This window comes from Acartia tonsa, chromosome 12 (genome assembly GCF_053477335.1).
Source record: "Acartia tonsa isolate MP-2025a chromosome 12, ASM5347733v1, whole genome shotgun sequence".
In the NCBI taxonomy this organism is placed as follows: Eukaryota; Metazoa; Arthropoda; class Copepoda; order Calanoida; family Acartiidae; genus Acartia; species Acartia tonsa.
Window position 1 is genome coordinate 1,684,822 of NC_137271.1, and position 15,888 is coordinate 1,700,709.

The 15,888-nt window shown below is 31.8% G+C and overlaps 2 protein-coding genes across 2 annotated transcripts in view; both read right to left on the reverse strand.

Moving 5' to 3' along the window:
* The window catches only part of LOC145333918 (uncharacterized), a 155,914-nt gene that overhangs the window by 89,160 nt on the left and 50,866 nt on the right, over positions 1 to 15,888 (reverse strand). The gene's annotated exons all lie outside the window — the stretch shown is intronic.
* Positions 4,718 to 5,878, reverse strand: LOC145333919 (uncharacterized). Its single transcript, XM_080179178.1, has one exon. It carries the CDS (start codon positions 5,818 to 5,820, stop codon positions 4,843 to 4,845), a length of 978 nt encoding a protein of 325 aa, XP_080035304.1. The 5' UTR covers positions 5,821 to 5,878; the 3' UTR covers positions 4,718 to 4,842.

A 15,888-nucleotide genomic window follows, 5' to 3' on the forward strand; every position in this document is an offset into this window, starting at 1 on the left:
TTACACTAAGTAGGTAATACTTTTGTTAATAATTATAGATATGTGTAGATGAAAATAATATTTACACTAGGTAGGTAATATTTTTGTTAATAATTATAGATATGTGTAGATAAAAATAATATTTACACTAGGTAGGTAATACTTTTGTTAATAATTATAGATATGTGTAGATGAAAATAATATTTACACTAGGTAGGTAATATTTTTGTTAATAATTATAGATATGTGTAGATGAAAATAATATTTACACTAGGTAGGTAATACTTTTGTTAATAATTATAGATATGTGTAGATGAAAATAATATTTACACTAGGTAGGTAATACTTTTGTTAATAATTATAGAAATGTGTAGATGAAAATAATATTTACACTAAGTAGGTAATACTTTTGTTAATAATTATAGATATGTGTAGATGAAAATAATATTTACACTAGGTAGGTAATATTTTTGTTAATAATTATAGATATGTGTAGATGAAAATAATATTTACACTAGGTAGGTAATATTTTTGTTAATAATTATAGATATGTGTAGATGAAAATAATATTTACACTAGGTAGGTAATACTTATGTTAATAATTATAGATATGTGTAGATGAAAATAATATTTACACTAAGTAGGTAATACTTTTGTTAATAGTTATAGATATGTGTAGATGAAAATAATATTTACACTAGGTAGGTTATACTTTTGTTAATAATTATAGATATGTGTATATGAAAATAATATTTACACTAGGTAGGTAATACTTTTGTTAATAATTATAGATATGTGTAGATGAAAATAATATTTACACTAGCTAAATAATACTTTTGTTAATAATTATAGATATGTGGAGATTTAAATAATATTTACACTAGTTAGGTAATACTTTTGTTAATAATTATAGATATGTGTAGATGAAAAAAGAATCATTTATACAAAATTTAAAAAGTTTAACACAATTTTTCTTATGGGTCATAACATTGCAATCAATAATCTCTAATAATTCATGTAGTTTTAACTTTTCATATTTTTCTATGTAATCTTATTTAATCCTAAACTAAAAGAAGCATTTAAATAACTTTATCTTTGAAAACTTTTAACTTTGTATATGGTTCTCTGGAATATTATTTATTTCAACTTGAAATGAAGAAGCAAGGGGGGGGGGAAGTTTTGACAAATTTGCGTAAACCTGGCACCCTGGCTTTATCTTTGGACTGAGAGGGTAGGTTATTAGGGATAAAATCATTCTTATATGATGAATTTCACGAAGTTTTAAGATTTTTTGGATAGGCCTCCAGGTTCCGGAGCTCCAGGCCTCCAGGTGGTCTCTGGACAGGTAAAAAAATAAAAAAATTCTTATTTGGACAGTTAGAGGTAAGTTTATAAAACAACATAACCTTCTTTTAATATATTATTTACATATTTGAAGAAAAAATTACAATCGGCCTCCAGGTTCAGGTGCTGGAGGCCTCCAGGTGGCCTCTGGACAGGTAAAAAATCAAAATTTCTTATTTGGTCAGTTAGAGGTAAGTTTATAAAACAACATAACCTTCTTTTAATATATTATTTACATATTTGAAGAAAAAATTACAATCGGCCTCCAGGTTCAGGTGCTGGAGGCCTTCAGGTGGCCTCTGGACAGGTAAAAAATCAAAATTTCTTATTTGGACAGTTAGAGGTAAGTTTATAAAACAACATAACCTTCTTTTAATATATTATTTAAATATTTCAAGAAAAAATTACAATTGGCCTCCAGGTTCAGGTGCTGGAGGCCTCCAGGTGGCCTCTGGACAGGTAAAAAATCTAAATTTCTAATTTGAACAGTTAGAGGTAAGTTTATAAAACAACATAACCTTCTTTTAATATATTATTTAAATATTTCAAGAAAAAATTACAATTGGCCTCCAGGTTCAGGTGCTGGAGGCCTCCAGGTGGCCTCTGGACAGGTAAAAAATCAAAATTTCTTATTTGAACAGTTAGAGGTAAGTTTATAAAACAACATAAGCTTCTTTTAATATATTATTTAAATATTTCAAGAAAAAATTACAATTGGCCTCCAGGTACAGGTGCTGGAGGCCTCCAGGTGGCCTCTGGACAGGTAAAAAATCAAAATTTCTTATTTGAACAGTTAGAGGTCAACTTATAAAACAACATAACCTTCTTTTAATATATTATTTATTATATTATTATTGATTCCCAATGATTCCTAGTATAAAATATAGAAGGTAATTTGAATTTTTGATATCAATGAGGTAGGTAAGTAATATAATAAAAAAATATGTTTATTTTCAATTATTGAGGTAAATATTTTTAAGGTTATACCTGAAATACATAAATAACATTTGAAAATATGCTTACTTTGTTTTACAAATTTACCTCTAACTGTTCAAACAAGAAATTTTGATTTTTTACCTGTCCAGAGGCCACCTGGAGGCCTGCACCACCTGAACCTGGAGGCCAATAGTAATTTTGTCTTCAATTATTTAAGTAACATATTAAAAGAAGGTTATTTTGTTTTATAAACTTACTTCTAACTGTTCAAATAAGAAATTTTGATTTTTTACCTGTCCAGAGGCCACCTGGAGGCCTGCAGCAGCTGAACCTGGAGGCCGATTGTAAATTTTCTCCAAATATGTAAGTAATATAGTAAAAAAAGGTAATTTTATTTTATAAACTTACTTCTAACTGTTCAAATAAGAAATTTTGATTTTTTACCTGTCCAGAGGCCATCTGGAGGCCTGCAGCACCTGAACCTGGAGGCCGATTGTAATTTTTTCTCCAAATATGTAAGAAATATATTAAAAAAAGGTTATTTTGTTTTATAAACTTACCTCTAACTGTTTTAATAAGAAATTTTGATTTTTTACTTGTCCAGAGGCCACCTGGAGGCCTGCACCACTTGAACCTGGAGGCTGATCCTAATTTTTTCTTCAAATATGTAAGTAATATATTAAAAGAAGGTTATGTTGTTTTATAAACTTACCTCTAACTGTTTTAATAAGAAATTTAGATTTTTTACCTGTCCAGAGGCCATCTGGAGGACTGCAGCACCTGAACCTGGAAGCCGATTGTAATTTTTTCTTCAAATATATAAATAATATATTAAAAGAAGCTTATGTTGTTTAATAAACTTACCTCTAACTGTTTTAATAAGAAATTTAGATTTTTTACCTGTCCAGAGGCCATCTGGAGGCCTGCAGCACCTGAACCTGGAAGCCGATTGTAATTTTTTCTGCAAATATTTAAATAATATATTAAAAGAAGCTTATGTTGTTTAATAAACTTACCTCTAACTGTTCAAATTAGAAATTTTGATTTTTTACCTGTCCAGAGGCCACCTGGAGGCCTGCAGCACCTGAACCTGAAGGCTGATCCTAATTTTTTCTTCAAATATGTAAATAATGTATTAAAAGAAGGTTATGTTGTTTTATAAACTTACCTCTAACTGTTTTAATAAGAAATTTAGATTTTTTACCTGTCCAGAGGCCATCTGGAGGCCTGCAGCACCTGAACCTGGAGGCCGATCCTAAATTTTTTCTTCAAATATTTAAATAATATATTAAAAGAAGATAATGTTGTTTTATAAACTTACCTCTAACTGTTCAAATTAGAAATTTTGATTTTTTACCTGTCCAGAGGCCACCTGGAGGCCTGCAGCACCTGAACCTGGAGGCCGATCCTAATTTTTCTTCAAATATATAAATAATATAGTAAAAGAAGCTTATGTTGTTTAATAAACTTACCTCTAACTGTTCAAATAAGAAATTTTGATTTTTTACCTGTCCAGAGGCCACCTGGAGGCCTCCAGCACCTGAACCTGGAGGCGGATTGTAATTTTTTCTTCAAATATGTAAATAATATATTAAAAGAAGGTTATGTTGTTTTATAAACTTACCTCTAACTGTCCAAATAAGAAATTTTGATTTTTTACCTGTCCAGAGGCCACCTGTAGGCCTCCAGCACCTGAACCTGGAGGCCGATTGTAATTTTTTCTTCAAATATGTAAATAATATATCAAAAGAAGGTTATGTTGCTTTATAAACTTACCTTTAACTGTCCAAATAAGAAATTTTTTATTTTTTTACCTGTCCAGAGACCACCTGGAGGCCTGGAGCTCCGGAACCTGGAGGCCTATCCAAAAAATCTTAAAACTTCGTGAAATTCATCATATAAGAATGATTTTATCCCTAATAACCTACCCTCTCAGTCCAAAGATAAAGCCAGGGTGCCAGGTTTACGCAAATGTGTCAAAACTTCCCCCCCCCCCCCCTTAAATAACTTTATCTTTAATATAAAACAAGAGAAGGAGAAGTTTTAATAAATATTATGTTTTAATTTGAAAAAAATATATGTTGTCAGATTTAATTCTTAAAATGAAAACATATCTATAGAATAAGAAGAGACAATTATTAAATTACAAAAAAATAATATACAAATTGGAAATAAATAAAAAATAATTTGATACTTATTTTACATGTAAAACAACCAACTGTTGAAAACAATACAATATTTGATAAAGTGTCTAATGAGTTCAGATATTTCAAAGTATAGGTACTTAATGACATTATCCTAAAATTATTAAAAGAAATCATAAAAAGAATAATACATGTAAAACAAAGAGAAAAATATTTCTAAAGTATTATGAAATGAATCAAAAATATTATTTACACATTATAATTGAAATATTTACATTATTTTTAATTTTAACTATATGTAGAATCTAGGTACTTTTAAAGCATTAACTCTAGTCAAATAAGAATATGGCAAAAATAGAATATTAATATTAATACCAAATACACTAAAATTTACAGTATTATCATTATTGATAACAATGTCTATAGTAGTAGCTAGGTACTAAGGCAAATCTGAAGTAAATTCTTCCCAATATTTTTTCACCAAATCTTCTTCTTCAACTTGCATTTCAGCATTTTCTGTTTTTACTTGAGAAATATTAGTTTTGTCCTCTTCCTTTATAAATACTTGTTCAAATTCAGGATTATCAATATTGTTGTCACTAATATCAATATTGTTGTCAACAACTGGAATATTATTCTCACTAGTAGGAACTTCATGAGTCTTAGCATGTTTATTTCTGCTGCTTGATCGAGTAAATGCTTTTCCACATATATCACAGGAATATGGTTTCTCACCAGTATGTGTTCTCAAATGTATATTCTTTTCACTAGAAGTAGTAAAAGATTTCTCACATATTAGACATGAATATGGTTTCTCACCAGTATGGGTTCTCATATGTCTTTCTTTATGACTTGAACTGGAGAATGTATTTTCACATATTTTACATGAGTATGGTTTTACTCCAGTATGAGTTCTCATATTTATATCTTTATTACCTAATTGTGAGAATAAATTTCCACATATGTCACATGAATATGGTTTCTCACCACTGTGTGTTCTCATATGAATATCTTTGTTTTGAGCTGTGGTGAATGATTTGGAGCATATTTGGCAAGAATATGGTTTCTCTCCAGTATGTGTTTTCATATGTGAATCTTTATAATGAGATCGAGAGAATGACTTACCACATATTTCACATGAATATGGTTTCTCACCTGTATGTATTCTCATATGTTTAGACTTACTACTGGATGTAGTAAATGATTTCTCACATATTTGACATGAAAATGGTTTCTCACCAGTATGCGCTCTCATATGAGTGTCTTTACTTTGAGCTGTGGTGAATGATTTCCCACATATTTCACATGAATATGGTTTCTCTCCTGTATGTGTTCTCAAATGCCTGTCTCTAATTTGAGCTGTACTAAATGTCTTGCCACAAATCTGACAAGAGTTCTTCTCTTTTTCACTATCCATTATTCTATGCTGTTATATAATTATAGATATTTGATATTCCTACAGTGGCTTCAGTCACAAACCTGAAATTTGAATAAGTAATCAGCTGAATGTCATATAGTCAGTAAAGTAGAATAGAGGAGAAAATCCAAAAGAAAGTTTGGCAGCGGTTTACCATAAAGGGGTTGAGTTTGCTTTTACTCAATGTTAGAAGTATCAGCAATTTTCATTCAGTTTATTCTCCCATATTTTTTAGGATTAATTTGTTACAAATTTGTGGTGTCTTTAGTCTTTAGAAGTATTCCAAGGTGCAAGTTTCATCTGTTATCATTTAATTATACCTAAATATAGAGCCCCCACGTCTTTATTTAAATCATAAGCGCATAGCCTAATTTTTTTCATATTTTTATATTTTATACCTAATAAAACCCTCTATTTTCCAAAAAACATAATTTCAACAAGTTTTATTCATTTACTTTATATGAAGTCCTTTTAAATTTGTTTTTTTGTATAGAAATACATTTAATTAACTAAGATGGCATTCAAAATTTTAAATAAATTTCAAAGTATGGGTATAAAATTTCAAAAAAAAAATAATATAGCAATTCAGATTCTTATACTGGAATAGGTCACTAGGATGAACGAACATTAACACTTACAGAACAATTATAATATATGTAAATGTTTTAAATGTCAAAACAAAATTGGAGTAAATTTGTTGAAAAACTGAATATGGATATTCTGTTAATGATTAAACGGTTGCTACGTTTTCTATATAAATACTTAACTACTAAAAGAATCACCATGCAAAGTTTGAAATCAATAAGACAATTCTAACATGCCTAAGTTAACAGGGAAAAAACTATACGGACAGGCGAACAGACAGAGAAACCAACCCCCATGACCCTCAAATTCAAATCCTTAATGACCAAATCTCCTCAATAGTAAACCAACATTCCAACAAAAAATGGCAAGAAACCCTTTCCAAATCCGACCATAGAACAAATCCTTCCAAATTCTGGTCCCTCCTCAAGTCCCTTTCCGGTAAAAACAACTCCCCTCCCTCCAACCAACCCATTTCCTTCAACAACAACAAAGTCCACACCTCCCACCTCCACATTGCCGAATCCTTCACCAGTCAATTCACCTCTGTCTCCCGTCATACCTCCAACCCTTTCTCCAGAAAAATCATCCGTAAAATCCGCCGCCGAAACCACCTTAACAGAAACTTCCAACCTTTTACCCCTGCCCTTGTCCTTGAAGCAATTAAAAATTCCTCCAATTCCTCTGCACTTGGCCCCGACAACCTTAACATTCTTCACCTTAAACACCTTGGTCCAAATGGCATTTCCTACCTCACCAAACTTTTTAACCTCTCCATCTCCGCTGCCAACATCCCTGCCATTTGGAAACTATCCAAAATCATTGCCCTCCTCAAACCTGGTAAACCCCCTGACCTTTCCACCTCCTACCGCCCAATCTCCCTCCTCTGTCCTGCAGCAAAAGTCCTTGAACGCCTACTCCTTCCCTACCTTAAACAATCCCTCTCCACCCACCCCTCACAACACGGCTTTAAACCCCTCCACTCCACCACCTCCTCCCTCCTCAACCTTTCCACCACCATTGCTAATGGCTTCAATCAAAACCTCCCTCCCAGCCGCACTACTGTTGCCTCCATCGACCTTTCCAAAGCATTTGACTGCATTCCCATCCACCTCCTTCTCCAAAAAATCTCCTCCTCCAACCTTCATCCCAACATCATTAGATGGCTGTCCTGCTACTTGCGTGGCAGGATGGCTTTCTGCTCCTATCAAAACACCAATGCCTCTCCTAAAATTGTCCACACTGGCGTCCCCCAAGGCTCTGTTATCTCCCCTGTCCTCTTCAACTTCTACATAGCAGATGCCCCCCACATCCCCCCTGCCCTCACCTCCTCCTATGCCGACGACCTTAACTCCTTCCACTCCTCCCCTAACATCCCCCAGTCAGTTGAATCCATCAACTCCCACCTCTCCTCAATCGCTGACTGGGCCTCCACCAACGGCCTCTCCATAGCCCCCAACAAATCCACTGTCACCCTCTTCACTCCTGACCGCAAGCACCAATCCAACCTCCATCCTCAAGTCCAAATCAACGGCTCCACCCTTCCCCTTGAGAAAACCCCTAAAATCCTTGGAGTTACCTTTGACACCTTCTTCAATTTCAGTTCCCATGTCTCCACCATTTCCTCAAAAATTTCCTCCCGCCTCAGAATCCTCAAATGTCTGGCTGGCACCAAATGGGGCCACCAGAAGGAGACTCTCCTCACCACCTACAACACCCTCCTCCGCCCCATCACCACCTATGCCTGTCCTGTTTGGTTCCCTAACACCTCCAAAAACAACATTGACAAACTCCAAGTCCTCCAAAACCAAGCCCTCCGCATCTGTACTGGTTCCACTAAAAAATCTCCCATCAGCCACCTCCACCAAGAAACCAAAATCCTACCAGTACGGAACCACCTTTCCCTTCTTTGTTCCCAATACCTGGCCTCCTCCCTCCGCCCCTCTCACCCATCCTTCCACAACGTCACAACCCCCCCTGGCCCTAGATCCAAAAAATCAACCCTTCAATCCATGTTCCTTCCTACTCTCCAACCTTTTCTTTCCCCCGACAACACCCTCCTTCCCACAAACTACAAAGCCACAATCTCCAGACTCCACACCTCAGCTGTCACCCAAGCCATAAATTCTTACCCCCCTAATCCTGTCCTTAATCAAGCTCCCCCTGACATCAACCCCTCCGAAATCCAACTTCCCAGGCACTACAGAACCATCCTCTCCCAATTAAGATCCAACTATTGTCCTAAACTCCAAAGCTACCTCCATTCCATCAACGCTTCTCTTACCCCCAACTGCCCATCCTGTCCTGCTAATCCTACCCCAGAAACAGTCCAACACCTCTTTTCATGCCCAAATAATCCTACAAATCTTACTCCTATGGACCTTTGGCAAAATCCCACCCATGTAGCTGCCTTCCTCTCCTCTCATCCAAGTTTCACCAGCCTTCCTCCCCTCCAACGCCCCCCTCCAGAGCCCCCACCATAAGCCCACACCCCCCCCCTCATCCTACTGATGACAACCTGGACTGGAAACGGACTACGAACAGCCAAGACAACGACAACAACAGACAGACACTATTTTTAGAAAATTTTCACTTTGAATAGACACATCACTTTGAATTTATAATTCATAATTATAAATATGTCTTACAAGTATTACAAATACCTGTTGGTTCCTTCATTTACACCAGATTTTCAAGAACAAACAAATTTTCATTTTTCTCTATATCTTGGCAATTCTTGCCTTTTCTTTCACAAGCAACACAAATTGTTTTAGAGCTTTTAAATGATCTATTGCAAAATATGGCGTGTTTGTTATTTATGAAATAATCACAATGAACTTTATTACTAAAAAGCTTCCCGAATTTTTCATTTTTTGACTTGCGGATTTTTAAAAAAAAATTTTAGGTTAAAGACACAATTTTACAGCTTTTTTTCAAGAAAAAATATACTCAAGTTCAAATGCAATTTATTCTTTAGGCTATGCGCTTATGATTTAAATAAAGACGTAAGGCTCTCTATAGAGGTATAAATAAATGATATCAGTTCGAATTTCCAGAGTATTCCTCTTTGTGGCTAAAAAACCTACATTTTACTAGTGATACACATCAATGCTATTCAATGTTGAATTGGATTATTTTTTCATACATTTAGCTAATAGCTACCTAGTAACTTTAAAATTAGAAAATCTAGAATTTCTGTAAAGTCATTATTTAAAAGAGAAATACTTTAATTTTATAGAATTACAGATTTATAAAACACTTACCAATAAAAATAAATGAATTTTAAAATTTGTAGAGACTGCAGTTCTGACTGGTACAACCAACAATATTTCCTCAGCAGGCTGAAATAATTAAATTAACATAAAAAAGGAATTGCAGCTGTTTCTGAGAAGATATCTTCAGCAGATGCAAATAATGACTTAGCAAAAAAAAGATTTTGTTTAAATAATTGATGGTTGAAGAAATTATTTGTTAATTGCTAAATTTGTAGGAAAAAAAATCCATTACTTTCTCCGTGGTTCTTATTATATTTTTAAAACCCTCCAAATTTTCATAAGAGGGGGGGGGAGGGGTTGCGTTTTGACACCTGAACTTAAACAGTGAGCAAAATGGTCTAAATATTGAGCTAGATTCTTGAAAATTAGTATATCAGCCTAGTCCTATAGGTACTACATTTAAATGAAAAAAATCTGAATATTTATAATGTTTAGGTTAGGTAAGAAAACCCTGCGGAAATAGGATTGTTAGGCCTTTTTAGGTCTATTTTTATGTAGAAACGTCTTTTTATTGTTTTTTCTAAAGTTTTTTTCTTGAATATTCTATGTCTTTTCATAAGAACGCTATTTAAGATGATTTAACAAGTTGGGGACCAAATCTCAAAAAACTTATATTTTGATATATGACAACACAAAGTATGTAAAAATGCACTTAACCCCTGCGAGCCACCCATCTAGCCCGCTTGGGTCGGTCCCTGACTTGATGAATCATCTTGAATAATGTCCTTGTGAATAGACACAGCGTATTCTAGGAAAAAACCTAAGACAAAACAATTAAAGGTAAGTTTTACATCAAAATAGACCAAAAGAGTCCTTAAAACCCCCTTTCCGCAAGGTTTTTCGTACCTAACCTAAAACTAAAAAAAATTTAGATTTTTTTATCATTTAGATGTAGTAACTATAGGACTAGGCTTATGTAACAATTTTTAAGAATCTAGCTCAATATTTAGACCATTTTGCTCACTGTTTAAGTTCAGGTGTCATTACACACTCCCAACCTTATTTCTTAGAGACTTAATCATGCGAAATATTGGAGAGAAAAAATGATATCCACTATTCTGTAAAATTATTATTTACAATAAACACATTTCACTCACCTCTAGTTATTATAATCTTCAGTTCTTATTCATTTCATTAGGCACATTATATTTATCTGAAAAAAAATTATATTTTAACATAAGTGTTAAGCATTCAACCAAAACAAAGAGTGAGTTTTTTCATGGCTCAAAAAAAGGCGTTGCTACAAAAGGTCTAATTTTAAAAAGATTTAATCTACAAAATCTACTAATCTGACTTTAAATTAGGCTTAAAATTGCATGGCATAAAATTAAAGAATATAAAAATTTAAGTGATATTTTGTATAGGTTCTTGATAAACGTTTATTAAATCATACAAAAAGAAAACTTTTTTTTGGAAAATAAAATTTATTCATATCAATAGAAGTTAATTTAAATAAAAGGAATGCCATGAATATCTTTAAATACTTTTTACTAAAATACATTTTTACAAGAACATTTAGTAGAAAATTAATAGGTTGATAAAAGATATAACTAAACATCAGGTTCTTCAAGTTTAAATTCTTCAATATCAATTTTATCAATATTGTCATAAGATTCTTTATCATAAATATTTTCATTATCAGATAGATAATCACCAGATGTTTCTTCTTTTATATAAATATCAACATCTTCCTCTTTAACAGTGGTACAATTCTCTTTGCAAGTTTCTTCAATATTCTTACTCTTCTCTTTCACTAAAGGATGAATATATTTATGAATATTTAGAAGATCATAACTTGAAAATATTTTACTGCAAACAATACAGCTAAAAGATTTCAGTGCATTAGTTTCTTCTACAACATTTGTATTTTCACAAATCATGGTTTTGGAATCATTATTTTTGTCATAATTCCATGGATAATAAGTCTTTTTACTTTCCTCTACAACATTTGTAGCTTTACCATCTATCTGAATTGTGAGAGGATCTTTATTAAGAGTTTCTTCTGCACTAATAGATTCAAGACTGTGTTCATTATTTATTTCTGACAATGATTTTATTTCTAAAGGTGAAAGTTTCCTTAGGTTGATACAAACAGGTTTCATTGTTGACAGTAGACCTTTATAGTTGTCCTTATGTACAGTATTATGTTTATTGCCATTTAGGAATGATTTACTGCACTTGTCAGATGTATCTAGTTTCTTTCTAGTAATATGTTTCCTTGCATGAGTGTCTCTATTATCTGCACGTGAGAATGATTTACCACAAATTTCACATGAATATGATTTTTCACCAATATGTGTTCTCATATGTCTCTTTTTATCACTAGACTGTGAGAATGATTTCTTACATACAGTACATGAATATGGTTTCTCTCCTGTATGGGTTCTCATATGTAAATCTTTACCTTTAGCTGTGGTGAATAATTTACAACATATATTACATGAATATGGTTTCTCACTAGTATGTGTTTTCATATGACTGTCTCTATTACTTGATTGTGAGAATAATTTACAACATATTTCACATGAATAAGGCTTCTCACCAGTATGTGTCCTCATATGAATGTCTTTATTTTGAGCTTTCATGAATGATTTTCCACACATATTACATGAATATGGTTTATCACCAGTGTGTGTTCTCATATGTCTCTCTTTACTTTGAACTGTGGTGAAAGATTTCTCACATACATTACAGGAATATCGTCTATCTCCTGTGTGTGTTTTCATATGTGAATCTTTATTCTGAGATTGAGTAAATGAAGTATGTTTCTTTATATGTATGTCTCTATTTCCTTTTAGTGAAAATGATTTTTCACATATATCACATGAAAATGGTTTCTCCCCACTATGTTTACTCATATGAGTGTCTTTATTTCCTTTCTGTGAGAGTGATTTACCACATATTTCACAGGAATATGGTTTTTCTCCAGTATGTGATCTCATATGAGTATCTTTACTTTGAGATTGAGTAAATGTTTTACCACATATTTCACATGAAAATGGTTTCTCACCAGTATGTATTTTCATATGTCTATTTTTATCACCAGACTGTGAGAATGACTTACCACATATATCACATGAATAAGGTTTCTCACCTGTATGTGTTCTCATATGAATGTCTGGTTTACTAGCTGTACTGAATGTTTTGCCACAAATCTGACAAGAGTTCTTCTCTTTTTCACTATCCATTATTCTATGCTGTTATATAATTAGAGATTTGATATTCCTACTGTGGCATCAGTTACAAATCTGAAATAGTAAACTTATATAATTTGGCATAAAATAAATTAGTTCTTTCTATTCTTCACTATTATGATTTATATTCATTTCAATGTTATCAAAATAGGACACTTGCCATACTTAATTGTAAGTTATATATAAATTAATTCTTATACATAATTCAATGTTGAATAGAATTTCTTTTTTTATACATTTCTCTAAAAGCTACTTTTAAGTTTTGTAAAATCATTAGAAAGGATACATTAATAAAATACTTACCAAAAATAAATTGACGAATCCTAAACTTTGTAGATACCCAAGTTCTGACTGGTACAACCAACAATATTTCCTCAGCAGGCTGAAATAATTAAATTAAAAATAGGATTGCTGCTGTTTCCGATTTTGCTTGAATATTTTCAAAATCATGGATGTACCACAGAAATTCGATTACCATACAAGAAAAAAAGCATTGCTAAATTTGCAAAAATAAAAATCCATTACAGGTTATAAATTTTAAATTTTAAAAAGTAATCAGTTGAAGATTATACTAATACAGTAAAGAATAAAACAGTACATAATTTAAAGTTATAATTAGGCAAGGGTTTAATATAATGGGGTTATGGTTACTATAACTCAGGATTAGAATTACCAGCAATTTCATTAAAGTTGATTCTCCCTTGGTTTTTAGTATAATTTAAAAATTCACATGTCAGCAAATATCGGCAGTGAAAGCCTAAATCTTGGTCCATATACATAACATTTACATTTGGAGTAGTCATTCAATCATTGGGTTAGTAGCTTTTAATATTATAGAACTAAGAAAAACTGAAAATACACATAGAACATACATTACAAATACATAGATCAGGTATGTCTGGCCTAGGGTAAATATTATCAATAAATACTAAAATATGTATCAAGATCATGGGAATGTTGAAAAGAAAAATCAGAACTTTAGCTTTAATAGCAGATGAGTAAATTTCATTTCACCCATAGCAAATAAACTGACAATGTAAATAATTGATTAGCTTTGCTACTAGAAATTTATATTCCTTTTTTTTGTAAAATTATTGAAAACAATAAAAATGTTCTGCTCACCTCTATTTTCCAATTTTCATCTACAGTTCTTATTTATTCTCCACATTTTCTCCATTTCATTTTGTATTTATCTGAAAATAAAATAATTTATATGAATATATTCTGTACATAAAAAAAATACAAGGAAAGTTTGCAAAAATATAAGTTTGTAAAAGCAAAACTAAGATATTGTAAGAGGGATTCTAAAAAGTGAATTTAAATTAATGATCCCATGAAAATTTATGCTTTTCTTAAACGGTTTAGTTTGAAAAGAAACATAATCAAATATATTCTACAGAAACTTAAGAAAATAAGGATCACTTAACTAGATACCTACCATAAATTGTTAAATAACATTCATGGTACTATTTCTTTAAAATAACTCAAATCAGTAAAGAAGATAATGGTATATACATGCATAAAATAAATATTTAAATTACAAAATTATTGATTGTAAAGCATAAAAAGCTTTCTATTTTTAAGATTCAAAAATAATCAATTAAAGAAGGTGCCTTTAAAGCCAAAAATCATTTAGTGCTTGATAACAAAAAAATACATTTACTAATAATAGTCAAGCAGCCAAGATAACCCCATACGATTTACCAATTTCAGACGGTTTGCTTTACAAAATCATTAAATGATTGTCTAAACACTATAACAAGAATATATAAGAATTTAAAACAAATTGAAAGATGTATATATAGGTGGGTTGCATTAGATTATGAACTAAACATCAGGTTCTTCAAGTTTAAAGTCTTCAATATCAATTTCATTAATATTTTTATAAAGCTCTGAATTATGAATATTGTCACTATCATAGAGATAATCACCAGTTTCTTCTTCTTTTACATTAACATCTGCATCAGCTTTGTCAATGAAAGCAGGCTCCTCTTTGATAAAGAGAGGATCATTAGCTAGAGTTTCTTCTTCATTAGTTTGAGGTAAATCTGAGGTAAATTCTTCCCAATAGTTTTTCACCAAATCTTCTTCTTCAACTTCTATTTTAGTATTTTCTAGTTTTTCTTGAGAAATATTAGTTGTGTCATCTTTCTTTAACTCGGGATTATCAAAATTATTGTCACATATATCAATTTCTGATGATGATAATAATTTTTTTATCTTCACACAAACAGGTTTCATTGTTGATTGTAAGTGAATATATTTGTCATTGTGTGCTTTCTCACGTTTATCTCTATACTCTGATGTAGTGAATGATTTACCACATACATTACATGAATATGGTTTCTCACCAATGTGTGTTTTCATATAATAATCTTTACCATGAGCTGTGTTGAATGATTTACAACATATATTACATAAATATGGTTTTTCACCTGTATGTGTTTTCATATGTTTATCTCTATTGCCTTTATCCGAGAAAGATTTCCCACATATTTTACATGAATATGGTTTCACACCAGTATGAGTTCTCATATGTTTGTCTTTATCACCAGACTGTGAAAATGATTTTTCACATATATTACAAGTATATGGTTTCTCTCCCGTATGTGTTCTCATATGTCTGTCTTTACTTTGAGATTGACTAAATGATTTACCACATATATCACAAGAATATGGTTTCTCCCCAGTATGAGTTCTCATATGAATGTCTCTATTACTAGCTGTACTAAATGTTTTGCCACAAATCTGACAAGAGTTCTTCTCTTTTTCACTATCCATTATTCTACAATTATAGATATTTGATATTCCAGAAGTGGCATCAGTTACTCGTCTGAAATTTGGATATGTAATCAGCTGAAGATTATATTAATACAGTAAAGTAGAATATAGGAAAGTAAAAGTAGGATAATTGGGGTTAGTCAATTTCTATGTCATTTTCTGAAGTCGGGTTCAAAATTATCGGATTAATCCCATACGTGAAATAGGAATTACTACAAGGTTAGGGGTGTAGAAGT